This window comes from Xenopus tropicalis, chromosome 3 (genome assembly GCF_000004195.4).
Source record: "Xenopus tropicalis strain Nigerian chromosome 3, UCB_Xtro_10.0, whole genome shotgun sequence".
NCBI lineage: Eukaryota > Metazoa > Chordata > Amphibia > Anura > Pipidae > Xenopus > Xenopus tropicalis.
The window spans coordinates 116,296,734-116,321,100 of record NC_030679.2 but is presented as its reverse complement, the minus strand read 5'-3'; the positions used below and the strand labels follow the sequence as shown (position 1 = coordinate 116,321,100).

Below are 24,367 nucleotides of genomic sequence, written 5' to 3'. Positions count from 1 at the left end.
CTTTGCTTTCTCTGTTATTGGGATAGGCTGGTTATAGAGTAACCAGCCAGTTGAGGTCAAAGGCACTAGGGAAATCAAAAAAGTAATTTGCACAGCCAGATAAGCAGGGTAAGATGCCAAGGGCACAGGGCATTCCCTCCTACTAGAAAAATCAAACATTTGTGACATATTGCCACTGTGCCAATGACTCTTCACCTGTTAGGACCCGAAACAGAATTGTTAAGGTAAATATTACTGAATAAGCTTATGTATTTTCATATTGGGAATAGATACTCATCTTATTACCTGTCCAGACTAATGGGAACTGCATGGTGTGGGGTAGATGTCAGGAGGGCTTGGAGCTATAGAAAAAAAATGTCAGCTGATAGCTTATTCATGCTGTATCTTTGAATAGGGTTATGGGTGCCAGCAGTGCCGGTTAACATAAAATATGAAAATGAGCTTGTACTAGTATCCTGCACTTATCCATTATTTAGAATCTTGTTTTCCAGAAAGCACAGAATTACAGTAAGGCCATCTCGTATAGACTCAATTTTAACAAAAAATTTAAATTTGTAAAAATAATTTCCCCTTTCCTGTAATAATAAAACAGTACCTTGTACTTAATCCCAATTCAAATATAGTTAATCCTTATTGGAAGCAAGCCAATCCTTCTGGGTTTAATGTGTAAATGATTTTTTTAGTAGACAATGTATGGTGATCCAAATTACGGAAAGACCCCTTATCCAGAAAACCCCAGGTTCCAAGCATTCTGAATAACAGGTCCAATGCCTGTTCCTATACCTATATGTGATATGCGTAATGCCAATGGGGTAATTTTGTATGATGTAGAGAGCAATATTCTGAGACAATTTTCAATTGGTCTTCTTTTTTTTATTTGTAGTTTTTTAGTTATTCAACTTTTTGTTTAGCAGCTCTCCAGTTTTGTGTTTCAGCAGCTTTCTGGTTGCTAGGGCCCAAATTACCTTAGCAACCAGGTAATGGTTTGAATGAGAGCTTGGTATATGAATAGGGGAGGACCTGAATGGAAAAATAAGTTATAAACAGTAACAATAACAGTGAAACTGTGGGGTTAGTGACCACCTTTTGAAAGCTGCAAAGAGTTAGAAGAAGGTAAATATTTAAAAAAAACAATAAAAAATAAATAATGAAGACGAATTAAAAAGTTGTTTAGAGCCATTCTTTAACATACTAAAAGTGAACTTAAAAGTGAACCTCCCCTTTAAGGCAGCTAGTATCCCACTCCTACAGTAACATAGCTCATACCAGGAAAGTTTGTGTCAGTCAGTGTGATTGGATGTTGCTTGGGCTGTCGCTAGGCAACACAACTATACAAATTAAATGTGAATAATCACCCAATGTGTTACTATTGTCAGGGATATTTTTAGGGCAAAACAGAAAGGATATTTGCCCTGTTGCCAAGAATACATGGGCGCTTGAGGGTGAAATGCTGGTAAAAAAAATATACATACTGTATATCACTAAAAGAATCCCAGTTCTTCTGTGATATATATAATTCCCTGGTCTTTCTGTGATATATAACTATATATATATATAACAGCTCTTGCTCCAGTAGTGCTGGAAAGCATAGTTTAAAAAGCAGAAGGGTTACAGAATAGATATTCTTGAATTACTTACAGTATTTTCCCTTAGATGTAGCCCCAGCCTTCCTGCAATGCCCTGGGCATTTATTTCTCTAACTTCAGACCTGACAGGGGCTATAGTTTCCTTAATGAAATTACAGTAAGTACATAGCTGATTGTGTTAATTGGACATTCCCTCCCTGCATATTTGCATTTATAATAAAGAGGTAATGGCAGATACTAAAATCCCCTTTTTAGGTTCCCTATTTCAGGTTTCTATTACCAATATACTTTCATCAAAAATCTGTACCTTTTTTTTTAAAATAAAAACTTGTTTGCAGTTCAATATCCACTTCTCTTAACTTGTTCTGACTGCTGCAGATGCAGATCTTGCTGGCTACACTGCAGGGAAATGGCAAGGTTATCTCATGTTTTGTTTGTGTAACCTGGCTAACCTTTGCTAAGATCAGTTTGAAACAACCCCCCCACTGTACCCTCCTTCCCAGCCTTCCCACTTTTCTGTGCCCTGTAGAGCAGCAGGTGACTGTCTAGAGATCTGTGCCTGCAGCAGTCAGAGCAAGTAAAGCGAAGGGGGAATTGAACTGCATACAATCAGGTACAGATTTTTTAATATAAATATATTGGAGATAGGTTTACTTATAAGTCGGGAATCTGAAAATGGGATTTTATTTTCTGCCTTTACATCCCTTTTAAAGACAGGAAGCTGCCATGTTGCTATTCCCAGCAGGTTTGTTTTTCTATAGACTACAGAATTTGGATGATTACACAGTGCTAAATATGGCACCTGTCTCATCAGTCTCTGTGTCAAAAATCAGAGCTAAATGTGCCATATGAGTCCTTTCAGTAGACCCACAATAGGATTTGAGTAACCAATCAGAGCTCTGCCTCACACATGGAAATAAGCTATGCAGTTCTCTGTCAGGGTTGCGTGACTGCTGATTGGCTGGCATCCTACAGTACAAGTGCTTGTGGCGCCTGCACTCCTGAACAGCCTGGGAAAGCAGCCATCACTAAGTGGGATTGTTGGCTGCTGCCAGACAGGTTTTTGGGGACACTTGGAATACAGTAGCAGAAAAGGCAAATTGCTTATATTTTTAGAGGCATAGAACCCAATGGCAAGTTGTTGACACTTGCCCCTTTAAACATTGTCATTTCTATAAGATATTATTGCTTGGCAAATTAAGCAAACATAGTACAAGTTATTATTACATACATACTAAGGGACAATGTTATGCAGCACCACCTGTTGTACAGCACTGCAGAATATGTTGGTGCTATACAATACATGTTAATAATAATAGTAATCATCTGTTCCCGTTAATAATTAAACTAGCTGGATCTTCTCAGTGACATTCTCCTGTGCTACCCAGGGGCAATTAGCTGCTCTTGATTAATTTGTCATTAGCCAATAACAAGGATCTTACAGGTTTCCTGGAAACAACTTGTTCCTGACCTTAGCAGTCGGGAGGTTGCACGCTGCACCTTAGGTCATTCCCTTACATCAACAATGCAGATTTTTATTGTAGTTATCTGTCTTATCTCTCCTTGCTATTATCCCTGCATTGCAAGGTAATAGATTGATGTACTCTGCTTATGACTGTTTCATTAAGTAAAAGCAAGCTCATAAACTTCTGAATATAAGTAAGACATCAGCTACTCCCGCTCCAAGCCTTGCGAGAGAGTCACTGTGCTCAGCAGGGTGAAAGTCTTTGTGTCCATTCACCTCGGGGTGTGTTTACTTGGAAGCAGAGGCGGGCAGGGAAATACACAGGGTATGTGGGCAATGCTATGTAACCTGAGGGACATGCACCCAGCAGGAGTGAATGAACCTATGACACCCTGAGTAGGAGAAGAGCAGGTGAGTTACACAACCTCTCAAACGTCCCTCCCTTGTCCTTTCTCTTAGGCAATTAGATGAGCACATAATTGCAGTCACTGGCAGACTTAACATACTCTTCCTACTGGAATGATGTTCCATATCCTCATTATGTTCATTTATGCACCAATATCCAACCTGTGACTTTCCAGCTGTTGTTGAGCTGCCCCTCTCTGTATCCCCTAATTCAGCAACAGCTAGAAGACCACAGGTTTTGTAACCTTACTATATACCTATACATTTTGTGGGTAATGACAATGATGATTTTCAGTGCATTTTAGATAATAGACCCCATGTAATATAAGATAAAAGACCTCTGTATAAATTACATTAAAATACAGTATAATTACAGCACATAAGTTATCTATTTTTAATGCAGCAATAAGCACAGCTTACTGTTAGCAACACAATGAATATTATACACAATAACATGCCTAACGCTCCCACCAAAGGCAAACACACATAAATTGTAGCCATCCAACTGACTGAGCATGCTGGGAGTTGTAGCTGTAGGGACAGTGGAGCAACCATCTAGTCTGTGCTTGATTCAGAACGGAAGGCAGGAAGGACTGTTGCCACAGGTACCTCTTTGCATGGTGGGCTTTATGCACAACTGACTGTGGGTACAATTGTGCGAGCACAACTGCGCTTGCGGATATAAACGTGTTTAACCCTTATTAAAATCTGCCTCTGGCCATTCTTTTGAAGAAATAAAAGTTGGGCTGCTCACTGCCATATCTCGCTGGAGTAGGGGCTGCACATTCCTCAGTGTTCCCACACTCCCACAATGTAACACATTAGAATAATGGACAGCAGCACGATCCTCCAGTAAAATAGTGGCTCTTTATTTCTCTTCTTTTTTTAGCAGAGCAAATTAAGGCTCACTATTCCAATGTGTTACATCCCATTGTAGCTCAAACTAAGTCAAACTTTTATTTCCTTGTTTATTTCTTCTGTTCCAATCTTTCAATGATATTTCCAAGTACCTTATGCCCTGGTGCATTCTTTCGCACAGAGTGGCCACACAGAGTGAGAGATTTTAAACCATGGCCGACGTAAGCCAGCAAACTGAAACCACTACCCCGTCTGTTGCCCAAAAGAAGCTTCAGAGAGCAATTTGGTTCTTCCGCACAGGAGACCGTAAGTAGCACCTATATCCTTAGAGAGTGGGTCCAGGGACACACTGAGGGTTACATGGTTTGTGCCTGTTCTGTACATGCCTTAGGAATATAATAAATATTCTTTCTTTTGTTTTTTATAGTCACTACCTGGAACTATGCTATTCTGGGCCTAGCACTTGCTGGACTTCTCTTGGGAATGTTCCTTTTGATACGAAATATTCTAGGTAACAGGTAGGTTCAGATCTGTTTGTAATAGCACCTTGACATATCCATATGTGAACACACACCCCATATCCTCATCCTTTCTGCAGCTTGCAGGGTTAGGTGGTCCACCCAGTGTTCCTCATCTGCTGTTCCTGGTATAGTGCCCATACTCTGCTCACTTAGGGGCAGATTTACTAAAACTCCATAATTTCTCTTTTTTTACTTTCAAATGCAATTAAATTCATTTTCCCGAATGTCTAATATTTACTAAAATAAATTGCAAGTAAAACTCACTGCAAGAAAAGTTGTAAAAAGATCGACTTTTTCTAATTGTCGCCTCAAAAATCCAGACTTTATCAAAATTGTTGCCACAACAATTCGAAATAGTCGAATTCTCAGACAAAACCCAGTGAAATCTTTTGAGACAAAAGAAAGAACTTCAAGGAAAGGGAAGGGACCTTTGAAGCAAAGTGCAATCCCCCTCAGCCAGTAACCCGCAGCATAGCTGCTATGTTGTTATATAGAACAGAGGTTTTGAATCAGGGGAAAAGCAGAGAGTCCATAAGTGCCAAAACAACAAGTACGGTGTAGAAATTGTTATTAGTAACTCCCAGGAGAACAAAGCCCCTAACGTCCATCTAGTATTTAATTTAGATTCTTATTTGGGGTCTCTGTTACAGGAAGAGGAAGATGATTGAAATGTATAAGAAAAAAGAGGCTTCTGCTGTGCCAGAGGAGGCTGAGAACAAACAGGCAGAGGTCTACTTGGAAAAAGAAGACTCTTCCACTAAAGCTACTCTGTTGCAGAAGGAAATGAAGCCTGGGGATATCACAGTGCAATGGAAGGACGGGCACATTGAGTCCCTCTATACTGCACTGCCAGAAGAGGATGTATAAAAGCTCCCTAGTGTATTATATTAAAGGACAGCATGTACCCAGGTCTCAAGAAAAAAAAATAATCCACATTGCAAAGACATTTCTCATGGTCATAACCCTTAATACACCCATTTTCCTTTATGGATCTCCAAGAAATGCAGGGAAATCATGCACAGATATAATTAGGGTATTACAAGTCTCTACCTCGGTGGTTGTCAAACTTTTTCAGTTCAAGCCTCACTTGAAGGTCCAACCTTTGGCTAGGGTTTCCCTTGTATCTTCTTAGAAAAAAACAGGCCGGCACAAAACCCGGAGTGGAGTAGAAATATGATGCTTAATGTCGCTATTTATTAAGAATTTAATTCAGCCCTATGCATTTCCTGCCCCATATGGGCATTTAATCAAAGACCCCCTTAATAATAGGTTCCCCTTGCTCATGAAATGGGTACAGATGTAAGAAAAAATTGTTGTTTTAGTCATAGTTTGAACAGTATTTATGACAGTAAATACACATTCACCCCAAATCTCACCCTAACCGGCCTTCAAGCTGGGCATTCAGGTGTATCTAGGGAAGCACAAACATGGCCGTTCTTCCCAATTCTCACCCTAAGAGACCTTCAAGCTGGACTTGTATCTAGGGGTACAAGCAAGGATTTTAAGGATACTACAAGTATGTGAGTACTAAAAAGTATTCAGATGACAGTACCCTGCACTCTTGGATGGCTGGTTGCAAGCAAAAACAGTTAATGTAGGGTGTTGTGTGCCAGACAACAGTACAGTGCAATGAAATGATGTTTACCATGAATTGTTCAGGGGATGTCAGATATTGTACCTGTGGACTGCCTATGGCCTTTATGTTTTAAGTCTAGCTATATAATTTTAATTTAAAATAAACCCATGTTTTCAGTGAGACTGTGGGTTGCATAAAATAGTTAAATGGATGTTGTAATATTACTTCTGGATAATTTACTTATAAAGGTATAGGATCCATTATCCAGAAACCCATTATCCAGAAAGCTCAGAATTTTAGATAGACTGTCTCCTATTGGTTCCATTATAACCAAATAATTAATTTTTTTAATTAATTCCTTTTCTCTGTAATAATAAAACAGTACCTTGTACTTGATCCAAATTAAGATATAATGAATTCTTATTGGAGGCAAAACAATTAATATTCGGGTTTAATTAATATTAAAATAATTTCTTTTTAGTAGAAATAGGGAGATCTAAATTACAAAAAAATCCCTTTTCCACAAAACCCCAGGCCCTGAGCATTCTGGATAACAGGACCCCTACCTGTAATACTTTATACATGCCTAAATAGCGCTGCCGTTTTCTGTTACATAAGAGATGTGGTGTTCATAAAATTCTGTATCTTAAAAGTACTATGGATTTCTTTCTCTCATTGGCTAACTTTTATTATCCCACTGGAATGTACCATGCACTTGGATTCCTTTTCAGAGGGGACACTAGAAGATTAAGGGGCTCTCTTACAGATCCTTTAGCTTTTGAGCCTTCTCCTGTGTGTATCAGTATGAATTGTATCAATCACATGACACAAAGAATGGGATATACTATGTTGTTCTTAATGGGACCAGAAGGTCAGCCTTTCTACCTGTTGCTCATAGAGCCATCTATTGTTGCACTTTACCTACTGGCCCCCAGAGCACTGGGAACTGCACAGAACTACTTTGTGGTTTGCCTTTGACATGGACAAAACAAATTCCAGGGCTTCAGTGATATTTTGCCTTTATTATCCAGCACACTGTACAGTAACTTAGCGAACTCTGAATTGCCAGACACCAGGAATCCACTTTGGTTTTATCCTGTTCATAAAAAGTGAATATCTCGTCTCTTTCCGTCATTCCACAGAGCACAGGAAATTCCAGCCTCTCATCATGGTTACTGTCTGCTTATTCCTTTCTTTCTGTGTATCAAATGCATTCATTCTTGGAACTAATACAACTGAAATGTGTCTGCTGTCTGGAATGTGTTTGACTTAGGTACTGTACCTTCTAACAGAACAATCTTTCCCTGCCGCTGGCAACTGTAGCAGCGCTTGGCACATTCTGTCCACAAGCCTGGAACAGCACATTGCACTCTGATAACGGCAGCCATAGTAGATAGTGGATTATTCCATTATTTAGCATTTGATGCAGACACGAGGAGTAAAAAAAAGGCAACATTAACACAAAGACCCAGTTCTAGACCAAGGATCCATAGTGGTTATCATCTCACATAATTAATTAGTTTTTTTGGGTGCCCTGAAATGATTCTACAGTGGGGCCCACAAATGTTTAGTAATAGCATTGGCTCAAAGCTACTGCTATAGATAAGCAAAAAGTTAGCCAATAAGGCATGGTTTTATTGAGGGAGAGTGTCCATTTTCTCTCTGCCCCAGAAGCAAAAGCCCAGATTTCCATATTGTACAAGTGGTCTCTGGACACTTTGTACAGGGACTAAGGTGGAGTGCAGGCATCTAAACTGGCAATACAATATAATTTTCTGTTACTGGTTGATCCAACAATGCATGGTGGGTAACAGGTTCGATCACATGGATGCTACCTGCTGGTTAGGTTTTTAAGCAACTCTATGTGGCTAAATGCTCTTGGACCAGTTCCTGCACTCGATGGCAGCAGGAGGATGGCAGAAGTACTAGCAACAGAGGTTCACAACTGCTTAGGGCTCTGGTACACGGGGAGATTAGTCGCCCGCGGCAAAACACCCTGCTCGCGGGCGACTAATCTCCCCGAGTTGCCTTCCCCCTGCCATCCCACAGGGTCACAGGCTGGGCATTTCTGATTACATTTCTGATTACATTTTAAATATGGTTTTAGGGTTCCTGCATAGCTCTTCTGTAATTCCTGCCCTGAGCCATTACAATACAGAGCAACATATAGATGTTTATATGCCACATTTAGGATCAAGACAAAACTTGCAGAAGTGCTTGGAATGATCACTTTGTTCTTTCAGCTGTCCACTGAAGTAGAACCTCCCCTTATTGCTAGTGAATAAATAAGCAAAGTGAGACTTGATACAAAGCTGCAGCGAGGGCAAGTGCTGATTTTTGGAAGCGAATACATTCCCTCTTTCTACACTGTCATACGCCTCACTGCATTGTCATTACTTCATTCTGTCACATGATAGCGCCATCAAATGTGCACATTGGCATAAAGTGCCCCACACAGTCCTCCTTTCTTTTGAAGGTAAGTCACAAACAGGAGCCCATCATATTTCTAAACCTGTGCAGCCATCCAGTCATCAGAATATCTTGAAGCCTTTCAGCAGGGTAAGCGTGGGTGCCTTGCGTTTGCTCTGTGCTCTGGAGGACTTCACAGTAACAAGTTTGGCCTGAGCCACAGAGGGAATCTCCTTGTAGGTAAGAGGAGAAAGGGTACTGAGGGGAGGCCTGGCAGCAGCCCCTGGGGATGTATTATGGGGCAGTCCGAGACCCCTCTCCTCTGTGATGTAGAGTGGTGGTTTGATAAGCGCAGCCCTTTCAGCCTCTTTCCTGACCTCTTGAATAGCCTCATGGAAAACCTGCTGCACCAACCGGAAATCCAGGCAGGCAGAGACTTCACGGAACAGACAGCCATGGCGGGAGGCAAGAGCTGAACCATCTGCCTTACTGACTTGCCTGAAACAAGAAATAAACAGTTTCTTTTATATGCTTTAGATAAACCCATATATCTAGCAATATTCAGACCCAATATTGTATTTACATCATCTATGGTACATTGGACAAAATATACCTTTTTATCCGTCTGATGTAGAACAACCCTTTAAATGTGAGAAAGGCTTATCTGAGAGTTACAGAAAGCAGAGAGCAGGGTATGCTGGGAATCTGGAACAAGCTGGGTGCCATGATGTACAGGCAGGAAAGAGAAAGAAAGAGAATCAGTGCCACAGAGCAAGAAAGAGCAATACAAGTGCAGCATAAAGAGATGCATTTCTGTCCAGTTGGGTACCTTCAATAGGAAAAGCCATAGGAATTCACCTAAGATGCTAGTTAATATTGATCTTTAACGTATCCATTCTGCAGCAAGGATCTGGTGTAACAAAACACTGTCAGTCTGATTGGTGAGGAAATAAATATTATAGTAACTGACTTAGGATACAGATTTTATTACATATTTACACATATATGCTTTTTCCTGAGTTTACCTTAAGCACTGGACAATTCAAACAGCCCCAAAAAGCTTTAAACCTGAATAGTATCTGTTAGGTGCCACTTCTTGCTACTAGGATAAGCAAACCTTTAAAACAAGTGAATGTAAAATTGTTATTCTAAGCATTTTTGCTATTTACATTCCTTATTTTTGTTCAAGATTCGAAGGTATTAAAGGAACAGTAACACTAAAAAATAAAAATGTTTTAAAATAATTAAAATATAATGTACTGTTGCCCTGCACTGGTAAAAGTTGTGTGTTTGCTTCAGAAAGACTACTATAGTTAATAGAAATAGCTGTTGTGTAGCCATGGGGGCAGCCATTTAAATTGAAAAAAGGAGAAAAGGCACAGGTTACATAAGAAGATAACAGATAACTGTGTAGAATACAATGGGAATCTGCTACTTATCTGTTATCTGCTTAGTAACCTGTGCCTTTTCTCCTTTTTTCAATTTAAATGGCTGCCCCCATGGCTACACAACAGGGTATTTATATAAACTGCAGTAGTGTTTATGAAGCAAACACACAACTTTTACCAGTGCAGGGCAATAGTACATAGTATATTAATTATTTTTATACACTTTAATTTTTTGGTGTTACTGTTCCTTTAAGGGGAATGCGTACTGTTAATTTGAACTGATTTTGTTACAACGGTGCCACCTAATGGTCAGTTTCTGACCATGATCCAGTCAAGGAAATTTTCAGGAGAAAAAGAGCTAGGCTGATGAGGTTCAGAGCCACAGGTTAGCCTCCCAGATTGAGAAGCTCTCAACTAGATCATTTCTAGAAGGGTATCCATTCCATACCTGTATCGTTCCATGTCCAATTTATTCCCCAGCAATAAGACAGGGTTCTCATGAAGCGCGCCTCTGTTATACTGAGAGATAATATCAAGGTAATGGCAACATCCCTCAAAGCTCTTCTTGTTATCAATGCTGTACACAACTAGAAAGGCATTTGCCCAGTGTAAGTAACGCTCTGGATTCACAGGCCCATTCTGCAGGAATAAAGAACAGGTTAGTATTACCTGCCAAATGTTTTCTATAGGAATATACACAATAACTCATATTATAAGGTTTGCCCTAGCTATACATAAGTGGGATTATAATATACAGTGTATGTTTATGTAAAATGAAAGTTCAATAAAAATAAAATAGTAGCCCTTTAACAGGGTATTGTTTTTTTCATAAACTTGTTACTACAAAGCTTAATTAAAATTTAAAACACATTAAAATCAATATGTTGCTATAAAAATTGAGAGAAAAAACACAAATATGTAGTCATAGTTGACTTCAGTCTACAGATTCTTACATGTATAGGGCCTTCTTGATGGCCTACCCAACCAATATCTGGCCAAAAATCATCCAGATATCTATCAGGCAGGCATGAAAATGACACTAAATGAGAACCACATTGGAACATTGATACTGTCCTCTTCCTACGGGTTTCCCTAGGCCCCCATTAGGATCCAATCACATCCAGTCTTCTAGATGGACCACCCAACTGATATCTGGCAGGTTGAAAGATCACACTAAATGAGAAACACATTGCTACATTGACGTGGGCCTCTTCCTACAGGTCTCCCTAGACCCCCATTACGATCCAATGACATTGGGGGACTTGGTCTGACCTAGCATGTTGGTGGCAAGAACCCCTAAAGATCTGCTTGTTGGTAACCACACAAAACAAGCAGATCTTGGAGTGTCCAACAAAGGGGGTGCACAGCATTACTGAAAGCTACAGGTACCTGTAGTATCATTCAACAGTCAAGTTATTTTACCACCTTTTTTAGGTGGGACATATTTAATGGTTTTAAGCCTTCTTTATTGTGTATCCAAAAAAAACCACCTGGTATGATAAAGACACCTTAGGGCACCTGAAGAGCATGGAATCTGAGACCCATTTGTTGTAGTGCTAGTTTTCCCATGTGACGCTACCGGCTTCAGGAACAGGGATTCAGGGATTGAATGGACAAGGAAAGGGAGTGAAATAAGAACCTGTGAGCTGAGTCCATCACTTTCTGTACGTGGGAGAAAGTGCAGAGCAGAAATTCTTCTCACGGCATCAGTTTCAATAACAAGAAGAGTTCTTTACGCTCCGAGCATTTAAGTCACCTTATCAATAGAATGTAACAATAAGGCCATGACAGAGGGAAGGCAATGCAGGATCTGCTCCTGTATTTCCACGCTTGAAACTGAGTGGTATTATGGTGACTGAATCCTTAGACAAGTTCAGTGAGCCTCAATGCAGATACCACAGTCCGTGCTCTGGCTCACTTGTACATTACCAGCTACTATCAAGATCGAATGTAGTTCTCTTTCAAAGGCTCCTTTCAATTTAGCCGAGGCGGGGAAGAAAAGGTTCATTGTCCGGCACAGGAGCACTTTGTCTCACTACCAGCTCAGAGCAAGCCATATACCAAACTGTTTGTCCCCAAAACAATAAAAAGTAAATTGCAGGCAAAAGGGGTTCATCCAGAGCAAAAAAACACACACAAGAAGGAACAAGCTCTCAACAACCTCTTCATATTGTTTTTATGTTCATTTTATTGTCATTATCAATGGAAAATTAAATATGAATCACAGGAATTTCATGAAGAATGCTATACACTCATGTCTCCCACAATGTTACAATTTTATTTTAGCAAGGACAAAATAGTTTCTAAAGATACTCATTGAGAATAAACCCCCTGAACAAAGAATCCACCTTCAGAGACAGCAATTAAGGCCCTGGGCAAATGATGTGTCAGCCTGCATAAAAAACGCAGGCTGAGAAAAGCAGATCCACTCCCTGGTGTATCTGCACTGAAAATTACAGCTACAGCTGCCACAGATACACGCAGATGTGGTAGGAGCTACCTGTGACTGGCAGATGTCCATTAATGTCAACACGCCCTTTACTACAAGAAGCAGGCATCTTCAGACAGTTGCAATGAACCAAACTCACTTTTATTAACAGTTTTTTGCAGGGAGGCAAGTTACAGACCGGGGCTCTGGTTGCCAATTCAAGGATGATCGTTAAACAATACACAGCACTTCTGCAGACTTTTTTTCTCAGCTTCACATACAGCATTTCTTACCAAAGCTTTCAGGTCCCCTGTCTCTTTACAGTTTTCAAGCTTCACCTGTAGGTCTTCCTCTAACCAACACCTAAACATTTAAACTCACTTGCATACAGTCGCCTCAGGGCTCTACCCCTAATCTCATTCCTCGCCGCGACAACAGGTTGTTCTTTCTCACTAGCCTAACTACCTTTCACTTCTGGATTGAACTCACACCCCATTGCTATCCTCTATCCAGCCCTGAACGTACCAACCTCCCCATTAGATCTTGCCACTATGATCTTGATGCTGCCTCAGATGTTCTAAGGCTAAAAGAAGAAGTGCCTCTCTAAAGTATTCCCTTATATAGGCAACTGCAAGGGGCTTGGGGTCACATGCACACTGAACCTGCTCATTGTTGAACTCTTAAATAATAAAATTGAGCTTTTTATTTTAACTCTTTACAAGCCTGCATAAAAAAGCAAGCAGAGATGATGCTCCCTGTGCTCAGGGCCACCAAATGAGAGGATGTCGGCCTGATGTGACCACCCATGTGCTCCATACAGTGGGGCCTATGTAAAAGAGGCCTGCAACAATGCACTGATGAAGTCCTTGGCCAATGGGGTTTCAAACCCATCTGATATATATCAGACCACTTTTCAGCCAGATATTGGTCAGGCAGGTGATTCAGTGGGCCTTATACACAGGGTTCAAACTGTTCAGCCTGTCTATGGCCACATTTACTCTTCTGATTACATAAGGAGGGATAGGCTGTGGTAAGGCTATGGTCAGACAAGGCTTGGAGGGGGAAGCCCCCAAATAATAATGTATGCCACACACTGTTTGCACAGTATAACTTACAACAGAGATTCTCCAATTGAAATGTTGGTGTCCTTGCCTCTGTTCTATTGCATATGGTCCAATATGGTACCATCTTTCGCTAGGAGCTATGAGAAACAGACTGGGGTAGACAAACAAAGCCCTATAGCAAACAAGCAGACCATGGCCAGTAAATATTAATTGCTTGTCACACAAATCACACGAGACAGAGATGGAGTGTGCTTCAGATAAGTTACTGCCAGTAAAGGCCACCAGTATTTATCTAATGTGAAATAAGCTCATATGTCTTGTGCCAAAGGGGCCTAATGATCACAAATTACGTGACTTTCTCTCAGCGATAAAAACAAGTCACCCTGCATGTTCCCATCATATCAGGCTTCCATAAACATTTTATAAATCTAATTGTTGGTGAACAATGAGCATGGGATATAGTTATAACTAAAAAATGCACATATCATGTGTCTGGAGTTTGAAGTTAAACTTCTCTCATATTTCTGGCAGCCAAAAATAGCATGCGTGCATTGCAAGCAAGTACAAATAATGAGCGAATACTAAGCCTTTTGTTTTAGGTAATGAGCTCATTATCTCTGTAGCTTTTGGCATGTCCCTAGTCTACTCATAACATCTGCAGCATAAACAGAACAGGAATAAACCATTTGAGGCAAAAAAAAGTGCACATTAGAGTAAGAAAGTGGACAGAAAACAAAAGGGCATATTATGTCTGCAAGTGCAGTCCCCAAAATTTCTTCACAGTCAGTTGCATTTAAAACCTCTTTCGTTAAAGTTACTTGAATTAAAAAGCTCTCCTTGCACTTCTGTATGGTTGCGCTTGGTGCCAGCCAGTCCTTCCTGCCTTCTGTTCCCAAATTGTGCCTATTGATGCAGGGGGGCCATGCACAGGCTACAGGCTTTCGTATGCACCAAACGTCAATAGGCTCAGCACACTTGCGCCTGAAGAATTGGGCACAGACATCACTCGCACGCAAACACCAGAAATGACACCAGACAGACTTCTGTGCAGCGTATGTTTTGCAATAAAATGTGTGTGCAGCTGCTATGGGGCACAATTCCAGTAGCCACAGCAGAATTGTGCCAAGCACATCACCACCTTGCAACGGCAATGATGCTGGAATTCTGGAGAAAAACACTACATTGTTTGGGAAAAAATCATGGAGAATTGCACTCAAAAATTCACTTAGCTCACTGCACTTGTGGACATAAATGTGCCTTAAAGATTTTTATGACTTCTATAGAGTTTAAAAGATAAACATATCATGCATATCAGTGTGGAACAGAGTTCAAATAATGGATGCATATAGCAACATTTTTAACTCTAACAGGTGTAGGTCTTTGTGCTTTAAAATAGAGGACAAGACCTGCCCCCCCCCCCTAACTGCACAACCAGACTCCCCAGAATGCCCCAAAAGGCAGGTCTGTGCAGCAGGGTTGGCAGCTTCTATGTCTGGGTGCATCACTTTATCCCTGGCTCTAAGAGATCTTACCTGGTCAGCAGTGTCCATAACCCTCACAAGGACTGTCTGCTGGTCTACTACTTCCTCCGAGGTGTAAGTGTCCTCTGGAACATAAAAACAGATATCAGAACAAAGATTAATAAAGGCAATCCACTAACAGCCCACCATGCCTTTTATCTTTTCACTGTTTAATCCTATTATTAATGAGGTTGTTCTATGGTACAGTTATAGTGTATGGAAACCAGGTAGTGCTGTCAATCAGAAATGCTGACAAATGTGTTTAAGTTAAAATACAGTGGATCCACTCGTTTGATCTTCTCCCGATATGGGCACCTTATGTTGTGTAATATTGGGCTAATTTGATCGTTTGGCCCTAGGGCCAAACAATTGAATTACAACGATGGACACAAGCGCCGTCGGAACAAGGACCGCATCAAGGAGCTGATGTGGCAGCTAAAATCTACCTGTGTATGGCCACCTTGTGTAAATGTCTGATGCTTGCTGCTCTCAACTACAACTCCTTGCATCCTCTGCAAAATATTTTCCCATTGCCACTGCTTTCCTACCGTGAAAGAACTGTACAAACCCATAAGTAGGTGGAAAAGACCAACACTGGTTTTAAGCAGCAGAGGGTTAAGTCATTTAAGTGAAAATGAATGTTCTGGAAGGATTCCAACCCCATTGTCATACAGTGACATTACACTTCCCTGGCAAAGGGTCGTCAGGCAAACATTTCTCCTGCAGCATTTCTGGCCACTCAGGGCTTTTAGTCAGCCCTAGGAAAGGATTTGCTTCTATTTAATCTTTGCCATTAATCAACCCTGATTCCTGTCTCACTCCTGCTTCTTGTCATATTAATAAAGCAAGTTATTCCCATGCGACAGGGTCCGCATTCCCCTCCTCTTGTCTCCCAACACTCCAATAACTCCAGCACTTGCTCGCCTTCCAAATATAACTCTGTTTCCATCACAAGCACACCCACAGTGGGACACATACAAGGGAAGAGAAAATAACCCTTCAGAATACAATGCAAAAACCACTGCTAAATGTCTTCACATTAAAATAACTAAATAGCAAGTCCCAACAAGCAGAGCAAGGTAAAGTTAAACCTGCCAAATGTTGCCCTCTTTATATACATCTTAGATCAGTGATCCCCAACCAGTGGTTCATGAGCAACATGTTGCTCCCAAACCCCTTGGATGTTGCTCCCAGTGGCCTCAAACCTGGTGCTCTTTTTTAAATTTTGGTGCTGTGAGTAGTAACGACATATGTGATGTCATGACGTCTAAAGTTTCAGGTTGTCAGAGGTTTCAAGGAGACGTAGTTTAACATAACCTGTATATTGCTCAGCCCTAGATATCCAGAGAGCCCACATGCAGCTGGCCTGAGATGGGAGATGGGAGTAATTCCCAACAACTGGTGCTTAGATGTGAAAAATCAGACACTACTAAAACAGGTGCAGCTCTCGTTCTTTCTATAGCTTGGAGCCAATCACATGGCATCAGGGGCCCCATGAGCCCTTCTGCACCTGGGAAGGGGAGGCAATAACTGGGCCCTGGTGGCACTAACCCCCTGTGTTGTTTGTGGTGGGGTCACAATCATTTAGCTTTATGGGGCCAGAAACTTTCTTGCTTGCAATTTTTTTTCTAGAAACAACTATTTTTAACAGTACAGGTAGAGGATCTATTATCCGGAATGCTGGAGACCTAGGGTTTACAGGTAAGGAAGCTTCACATAATTTGGATCACCATTACATCTACTAAAAATAATCTATACAATATATAAACCCAACTGGATTGTTTTGCCAGCAGTATGGTGGCAAAACCATGTGCTCCATTTTTACTGAAAAGAAAGAAAAAGGAAAAGATGTTTAAAAATTAGAATTATGTGCTTAAAATGGACTCTACAGAATATGGCCTTCCAGTAATTCCTTTTTGGATAATCCGTTTCTGGATAAGGGATTCCATACCTGTAAAATGTCCCTTTAAAAACACCACTGCATTTAGGAATATAAAATACTCACCAAGGAACGGGTCATATTCACTTATAAATCGCCTGGTGAGAAACTTCACTGTCAGAGCTGTGAGAAGAAACAGCGCCATGGTTAGAGAAATGCTGTAAATATTTAATTTATACATACACAAAAATACAGAGAAGCACAGAATGGAAATGTGGTTGCACTGACACTGTTTGGAATGGTCTTAGTTAGAAGGGTTCCCTACATGAAAATGCCCACCAAGGCACCAATTAAAGGCACTGCAATGCTTAAAATAAGTTTAGTCTTCTAGGGAAGGTCATGTTGTACCACACCCAGAAATATACAGACAGAGTTTTTGAACTTGTTCATTTCTAAACACGAGCAGAAGTGCAAAGTGCTAATATGGCTGCAGAATTGTGCATGTTTAAGAGCTACTAACAAAGGTAGATGTTGTCCCCGATCCAAACCTGCCTGTTCGTCACCTGGACACTTTTTGGCCAGATATTGGTCGGGGAGGCCTGTTAGAGGGCCCTATACACAGGCAGATAAGTTTCCAAACAGATCTGAAGGACTCAAATTGTCAGCTCCGATCTGCCCGTGTATGGGCACCTTTAAACACTGGCCCAGACCTGTGCATCTCTTCTTTAAGATACACTCTAGCTCAGGACACTCAGGCCATCTCCATTTTATTCCTAGCTTCCAGTTATTCCTATTACCATCTAGGGTAGGCATATGGGCAGAACTTTATGCAGAGTTTACTGTACTGCCCTGCAACCATGTGGCAATTGGGGACAAAAAATCAATGGCGGCACTCTTGTGGAAAGGTAGCAATTTTGGTCACTGGCAAGGGCCCACCAAATGGCCACTACCCAGTATAGTAGGCTTTCCTTGACCTTTAAAACCTGCTGTAAGGAAGTGTGTCTCTTCGGGTTCCCTTAGAGTGTTGTGCCTAGCTTGAATGACAAGCTAATACTATTACTGACACAACATGCATCAGTGTGCTGGAACGCCAAGATGGATGCAACTTAGCATCAGATCAGTCAACTACATACAATTTGCAGCATGTTCTACTTACCAGGCTCCCACAGGAATTCTGGGAAAGAATGCTGTACTGTTGGTATTAATGGCCCTGCTATATTAGACCTGTAATCGTAAATTGTAGGCCCTGGCTGGCAATCTGTGGGACTGCTGTAAGATGCCACAGACAGTCACTATTTAGTGGGCTGGTGGGGGGCTATTTGGGCCTCTGTGTACTTGAAATGTTAGGGCCTGGTAAAGATCCCTTGTATTGTAAGATACGCACATCACTGGGAGACAGAGTGAGACTGTGGTTGCTATACTGACAGACAGGGGAATATGTGCTTCCCAGCATTCCTCACTTCCTGCTCTTTCCTACCTCACTCATACACAGCTTTTTTCCATCACATCTGGCCATTGAGAAACCACAAAAATCCATAAACATACCTTTCTATTACATCATTTGTATTTTTCATCATTTGAATAGACATTCTTGGCCAAAGCACTCTTACAAATACCTAAAGCAGAATCTTGTCTCAGGATATAATCCATGAATATGGCTGCCCGTGACAGGTGGGGTAACATGCAGTGCAGTACTACATTGGGATTTTTTTGTATTGTAATGGAGCATTTCTTATGATTATGGGAAAAGTACTTAAACTACCCATGATGGGTTATGTGCAATTTCTTGGAAAATTTGGATCAGATTTACTGGAAGGTGATCTGAAATGATATAAATAGTGCTGAGTGGACATTTTGCCAGAAATGCTCCCATTACATGATCTATGACAGTCAAGGCAGTCAGTTTAGCCCATTCCACTGTCTGCAAATGGCTTTCAAAGGCTTTTATCCATTTGTAGCATAATTATTTCTAATATTCAACTACTGAAAAGATCAAGCAGGTAGAACATATGTGGGCGCATTTACCATGGGTACAGATGTAACAGCTGCTTGAGTTCATACACATAGGATTTGCATCTTTACCCAACTACAATGTACAGAGTGAATGTATTGCTGGTAATGACAATGTACAGAGTGAATGCATTTCTGGGTAAAGGCAATTTACAGAGTGAATGTATTGCTGGGTACAGACAATGTACAGAGTGAATGCATTGCTGGGTACAGACAATGTACAGAGTGAATGTATTGCTGGTAATGACAATGTACAGAGTGAATGCATTTCTGGATAAAGGCAATTTACAGAGTGAATGCATTGCTGGTAATGACAATGTACAGAGTGAATGCATTTCTGGATAAAGGCAATTTACAGAGTGAATGCATTGCTGGTAATGACAATGTACAGAGTGAATGCATTGCTGGTTACAGAAAATGTACAGAGTGAATGCATTTCTGGGTACAGGCAATTTACAAAGTGAATGCATTGCTGGTAATGACAATGTACAGAGTGAATGCATTGCTGGTAATGACAATGTACAGAGTGAATTCATTGCTGGTAATGACAATCTACAGAGTGAATGCATTGCTGGTAATGACAATGTACAGAGTGAATGCATTGCTGGTAATAACAATGTACAGAGTGAATGTATTGCTGGTAATGACAATGTACAGAGTGAATGCATTTCTGGGTATAGGCAATTTACAAAGTGAATGCATTGCTGGTTACAGACAATGTACAGAGTGAATGCATTGCTGGGTACAGACAATGTACAGAGTGAATGCATTGCTGGGTACAGACAATGTACAGAGTGAATGCATTGCTGGGTACAGACAATGTACAGAGTGAATGCATTGCTGGGTACAGACAATGTACAGAGTGAATGCATTGCTGGTTACAGACAATGTACAGAGTGAATGCATTGCTGGATACAGGCAATTTACAAAGTGAATGCATTGCTGGTTACAGACAATGTACAGAGTGAATGCATTGCTGGGTACAGACAATGTACAGAGTAAATGCATTTCTGGGTACAGGCAATTTACAAAGTGAATGCATTGCTGGTTACAGACAATGTACAGAGTGAATGCATTGCTGGGTACAGGCAATTTACAAAGTGAATGCATTGCTGGTTACAGACAATGTACAGAGTGAATGCATTGCTGGGTACAGACAATGTACAGAGTGAATGCATTGCTGGTTACAGACAATGCACAGAGTGAATGCATTGCTGGGTACAGACAATGTACAGAGTGAATGCATTGCTGGGTACAGACAATGTACAGAGTAAATGCATTTCTGGGTACAGGCAATTTACAAAGTGAATGCATTGCTGGTTACAGACAATGCACAGAGTGAATGCTTTGCTGGGTACAGACAATGTACAGAGTAAATGCATTGCTGGGTACAGACAATGTACAGAGTAAATGCATTGCTGGGTACAGACAATGTATAAATAGACTGCAGTGCTGGGAACAGTCAGTGTATAGAGTGAATGAGGTGTGCCATGCTCAGTGGCGGGTACAGGGGATTTCTGCAATACAGGGTGAATACAGAATGCCTATTTTGCTGGGTGTAGTTAACATGTATGTCACTTCACACTTACTTAACTGAAGTTTGTATTTCTCTCACCTGATTTCCCAGCGCCTCTGCACCCCAGCAGCACAATGTTACATTCCAGGTGCACATTGCGCTCATTTGCCCCAGAAATGTTAACGACATTCAGTGCTCTGGGCTTTCCGAACATCAGAGACATTGTCTACCTGTACCAGAGAGGAAACAGGGTGAGAACCCCCAGACTCAGCCAACAGAACAAAAGGGATACAAAAAGGCAATATCTGGTATCTAGTGTGCTACTTTATAATCATATAAACATATTCCAGCGCTGCAGAATATGTTGGCGCTTTGTAAATAAATGTTAATAATAACCAAAAGGTACCCTGTGTGACATACCTCCCCTTATCAAGCAGGAACGGTCAAACAGCACATTTCACTATGTCAGTGCCACTAGCCGTGCATGTAGGTAGTCAGGCGGTACATATAATGCGCAACATGCACGCCATCTGCCATCTTCCCTCCTGCGGCCGTTCCCCCAAAGCTGTTGTATACACTTCCCAGTCTGTTCTTGTCTTCCTATTACTAAACTGTATCTTCTACGGAGATTGTGTGCAGACCACTTCCTGTCTCTCCAGGGTCTGGATGGGAATCTCTAGTCCCATCAGTATATCACTCTGGGAACCACCCAGTGGTTACAATAGGCATTAAAGAGATATTATCATGGAACATATCCCACTGAGAGAAGATTATTTAAAGTGGAAGGTTACTTTTTAAATTAACTATTCTTCACTATAACTGTTAATGTTCATTGCTATCTTCTAGCTGCTGGCTGTCGGGGTCAAGTGCCCCATCAACCTAAAAGAGATTGCTGGTGAGGCTTTACTTTTATTTGCTGCTTACCATTCATCTTCCTATTCAGCCCTTTTCTTCTTATCATCTAGTTCTAGTCTGACTTGCTATCTGGTTGCTAGAGCTGTTAAGCCCTAGCAACCATGCAGCAGGTAAAATGTCAAGTCTGAGATCTGCAGAACAAAAACACATATCATTTAAAGGAGAAGGAAAGCCATAATCACTGTGTGCCTCCCTCCAAGGGTGTATAATTGCTAATCTCAGACCCTGAGATGGCCCTCCTTTTCAATGAAAAATACACAAGCCTGGGGTAAAATTCTAGAGCACACCACTCTGCCATCTTCTTTCTTCCTTTCTTTGGGATTTGGGCATGTGTGCATATGTACTGTTTGCCCGGCAGCTGCAAGGGATCCCTGGGAAAGTCAAGAAGATTTGGCTTCATGCTCACACGGGGCAGCAAGTCTTTTGGCCTAAGACAGGGGTCCCAAACCTTTCTTACAGTCAAATGTAAAAAGACTTGGAGAGCAACACAAGCATCATAAAAGTTCATGGAGGAGCAAAATAAGGGCTAAGATTGGCTATTAGGTAGTCTCTATGCACACTATCAGCTTACAGGAGGCTTTATTTGGTAGGAAATCTTGTTTTTATTCAACCAAAACTTGCCCCCAAGTCAGGAATTCAAAAATAACTACCTGGTTTGGGGGCACTGAGAGCAACATCCAAGGGGTTGGTGAGCAACATGTTGCCCCCGAGCCACTGGTTGGGGATTACTGGCCTAGGATCACTGCCCCCCCCCCCCCCCCACCCCAGACATTATGACTTTCCTTCTCCTTTAAAAAGGCAAAACATAAAAAAAGACCCAGAACCACCTGGAATTGTAATGGAAAAGAAACATTTAAGGATGCTTGATTAAATTACGCAAATGTTTAGTCCAAACTATTTAGAGTTACACAAATATTTTTAAAGTTTTAAAGGTTTGAGGTTTAGTATTCACCATCCTAGACTATACCATCATGCTAAGGCCAGGTTCACCAAAAGCAGGCTTTTCTAATCCCCATGAGAGTGAAAATGTCAGCCTACAAAAATATGTTTAAGCGGTTGGTTGTTGCTTGAGAGCAGCAGTTTTTATGGTTGAAAACGACAAAATCCATTGCTGTCACTGGCATTTCAGGGAGATAGCAGGGGTTAATTTGGGTACTTTAATACTCCCATTTCTGTTCTGTTACCTCCCTGTTCATACTGGCACCAAGGGGCATTTAGCCACCCCAGGGATTGTTAATAGCTGAGATTCTCAGGGGTCCAACATCCTGCCTGAAACCCACTGATTAAGTCCAAACAGGAGCCTATAAAGCAAAGGAGACATCACCAATGCAGTTAAAATGTGTTATTAGACTGAATCTATTTAGCTCATGTATACTGTGCATAAAAAGCAACATATATATACATATATCACAAGCTGATCCTATGTGTGTGTTATTTTTCTTGATTTTTGGCTGATTTCCTTTATCCTTGTAATAATAAGACAGTACCTTGTACAGGATGGTAACTATATTGGTGGCCAATTAAATCTTTCTTTTTGTAATGTTTAAATGTTTTAGTAGTACCTATGGTGCTCCAAATTAGGGGAAGATCTCTTGTCCAAAAAACTGCAGGTCCCAAGAATTACAGTTACTAGGTGCCTACCTGTATAGGTAATGTATGCCTCCCAGAGAAGGTGGGCACCTGTAACTCATGTGATAACTGGGTGGTGTTGTTACTTCTGCGCTAAGGATGCTGGGAGTTGTGGGTAAGACACAGGTTGGCCACAGTCTCTATGCACAGATTCCTAATGCAATTTTTATAATAACACCCACTAGCCATAATGTGAAAGATAATGGCCATTTTTAAAGTTTCCAGGCACTGACACTATCCTGCAGCACCTGCTCCCGGGGTTACGGACACTGCGCCCAGACCTTACCATTCATAGGGAACCGCAGGGCAGACGATCAGTTCAGTTCCGGAGAACAAGTCAGCCACCTAGGGTACCAGCTGAGCTTTAGAGACCGGCGGCCATCACTGGCACTGAAGCTCCGTACGTACTGCCCTGAAGTCCGGACTCCGTTCCGGATGGCGGAGCGCTACATCTGCTCTTACGCTCTGGAGTTGGAAAGAGCCCGTTGCAATCAGAGCGCTGCGCTCCCCCGGCTCCAGTGCCAGAGGGGTGTCCCGGAATGGCTTGATCCTGGGCTGGCACGGCCGCTCTGCCTGTTTCCTGGTTACCAGTCACGGACACCCCTGTGGGTTGCTTGGTACCATCTCCCCTCTCCGTTCACATACAGGGCTTTGCCGCGGATTCGTTCCATGAGGGAATGTTTGGCTTCCCGCCTGGCGATGGAAATGAGTGATGTGCTGTGTGTGTGCCCAGCGGTGCGTCCCAATGTCTGTACCCGGGCAGTGTCGCCCAGCGGTGCGTCCCAATGTCTGTACCCGGGCAGTGTCGCCCAGCGGTGCTCCCTAACTTCCCCTCACAGATGTGCGCCCTTCTCCCTCCATTCTGTAGTTGTGGCTATATTGAGGCGCCCAGCCAAACTCCTTGTATGGGAAGTATCCCGGTGCGCCAGATTGGCAAATTGAACACGATTTCCTCTGTGTGTAACAGCATCATGCACAGACACTGTCCCTCAGCTTAACCCTTCCTTTCCCGTTCTTGCATTGCCGCCCAACCACCACTGAGTGAGCTGCACTGTAAACCTGTGGGGCTTATTTACCGCAGGGTAAAGCCCCGTCCCTCAGGTTATGTATCAAGTAGGGCTAAGATAAAGGCAATGGTGGTGTTGGAAATGCGGAGAATACCCGGTATGTGTGGCTGCTCATAGCTGAGCCCTGTGTG

The 24,367-nt window shown here is 41.7% G+C and overlaps 2 protein-coding genes across 5 annotated transcripts; one reads left to right on the top strand and one right to left on the bottom strand.

The window, feature by feature from the left end:
* Positions 1–123: 123 nt before the first annotated feature.
* Positions 124–7,066, top strand: slc51b (solute carrier family 51 subunit beta). Of its 3 annotated transcripts, none has more exons than XM_002938344.5 (4): positions 124–224; positions 4,496–4,620; positions 4,742–4,832; positions 5,486–7,066. In XM_002938344.5, exons 2-4 carry the CDS (start codon positions 4,527–4,529, stop codon positions 5,700–5,702), a joined length of 402 nt encoding a protein of 133 aa, XP_002938390.1. In that variant the 5' UTR covers positions 124–224; positions 4,496–4,526; the 3' UTR covers positions 5,703–7,066. The 3 variants fall into 3 exon arrangements, with proteins under 3 accessions (XP_002938390.1, XP_002938391.1, XP_031755105.1); XM_002938345.5 differs by lacking the exon at positions 124–224 and adding an exon at positions 2,038–2,199; XM_031899245.1 differs by lacking the exon at positions 124–224 and adding an exon at positions 3,152–3,462.
* rasl12 (RAS-like family 12) lies at positions 6,010–24,367 on the bottom strand. 2 transcript variants are annotated; one of them, XM_004912687.4, is made up of 6 exons: positions 23,456–24,367; positions 20,725–20,855; positions 17,226–17,282; positions 15,233–15,306; positions 10,657–10,847; positions 6,010–9,318 (listed from the first exon to the last, which is right to left on the bottom strand). In XM_004912687.4, exons 2-6 carry the CDS (start codon positions 20,846–20,848, stop codon positions 8,943–8,945), a joined length of 822 nt encoding a protein of 273 aa, XP_004912744.1. In that variant the 5' UTR covers positions 20,849–20,855; positions 23,456–24,367; the 3' UTR covers positions 6,010–8,942. The 2 variants fall into 2 exon arrangements, with proteins under 2 accessions (XP_004912744.1, XP_004912745.1); XM_004912688.4 differs by lacking the exon at positions 23,456–24,367 and adding an exon at positions 21,046–22,025.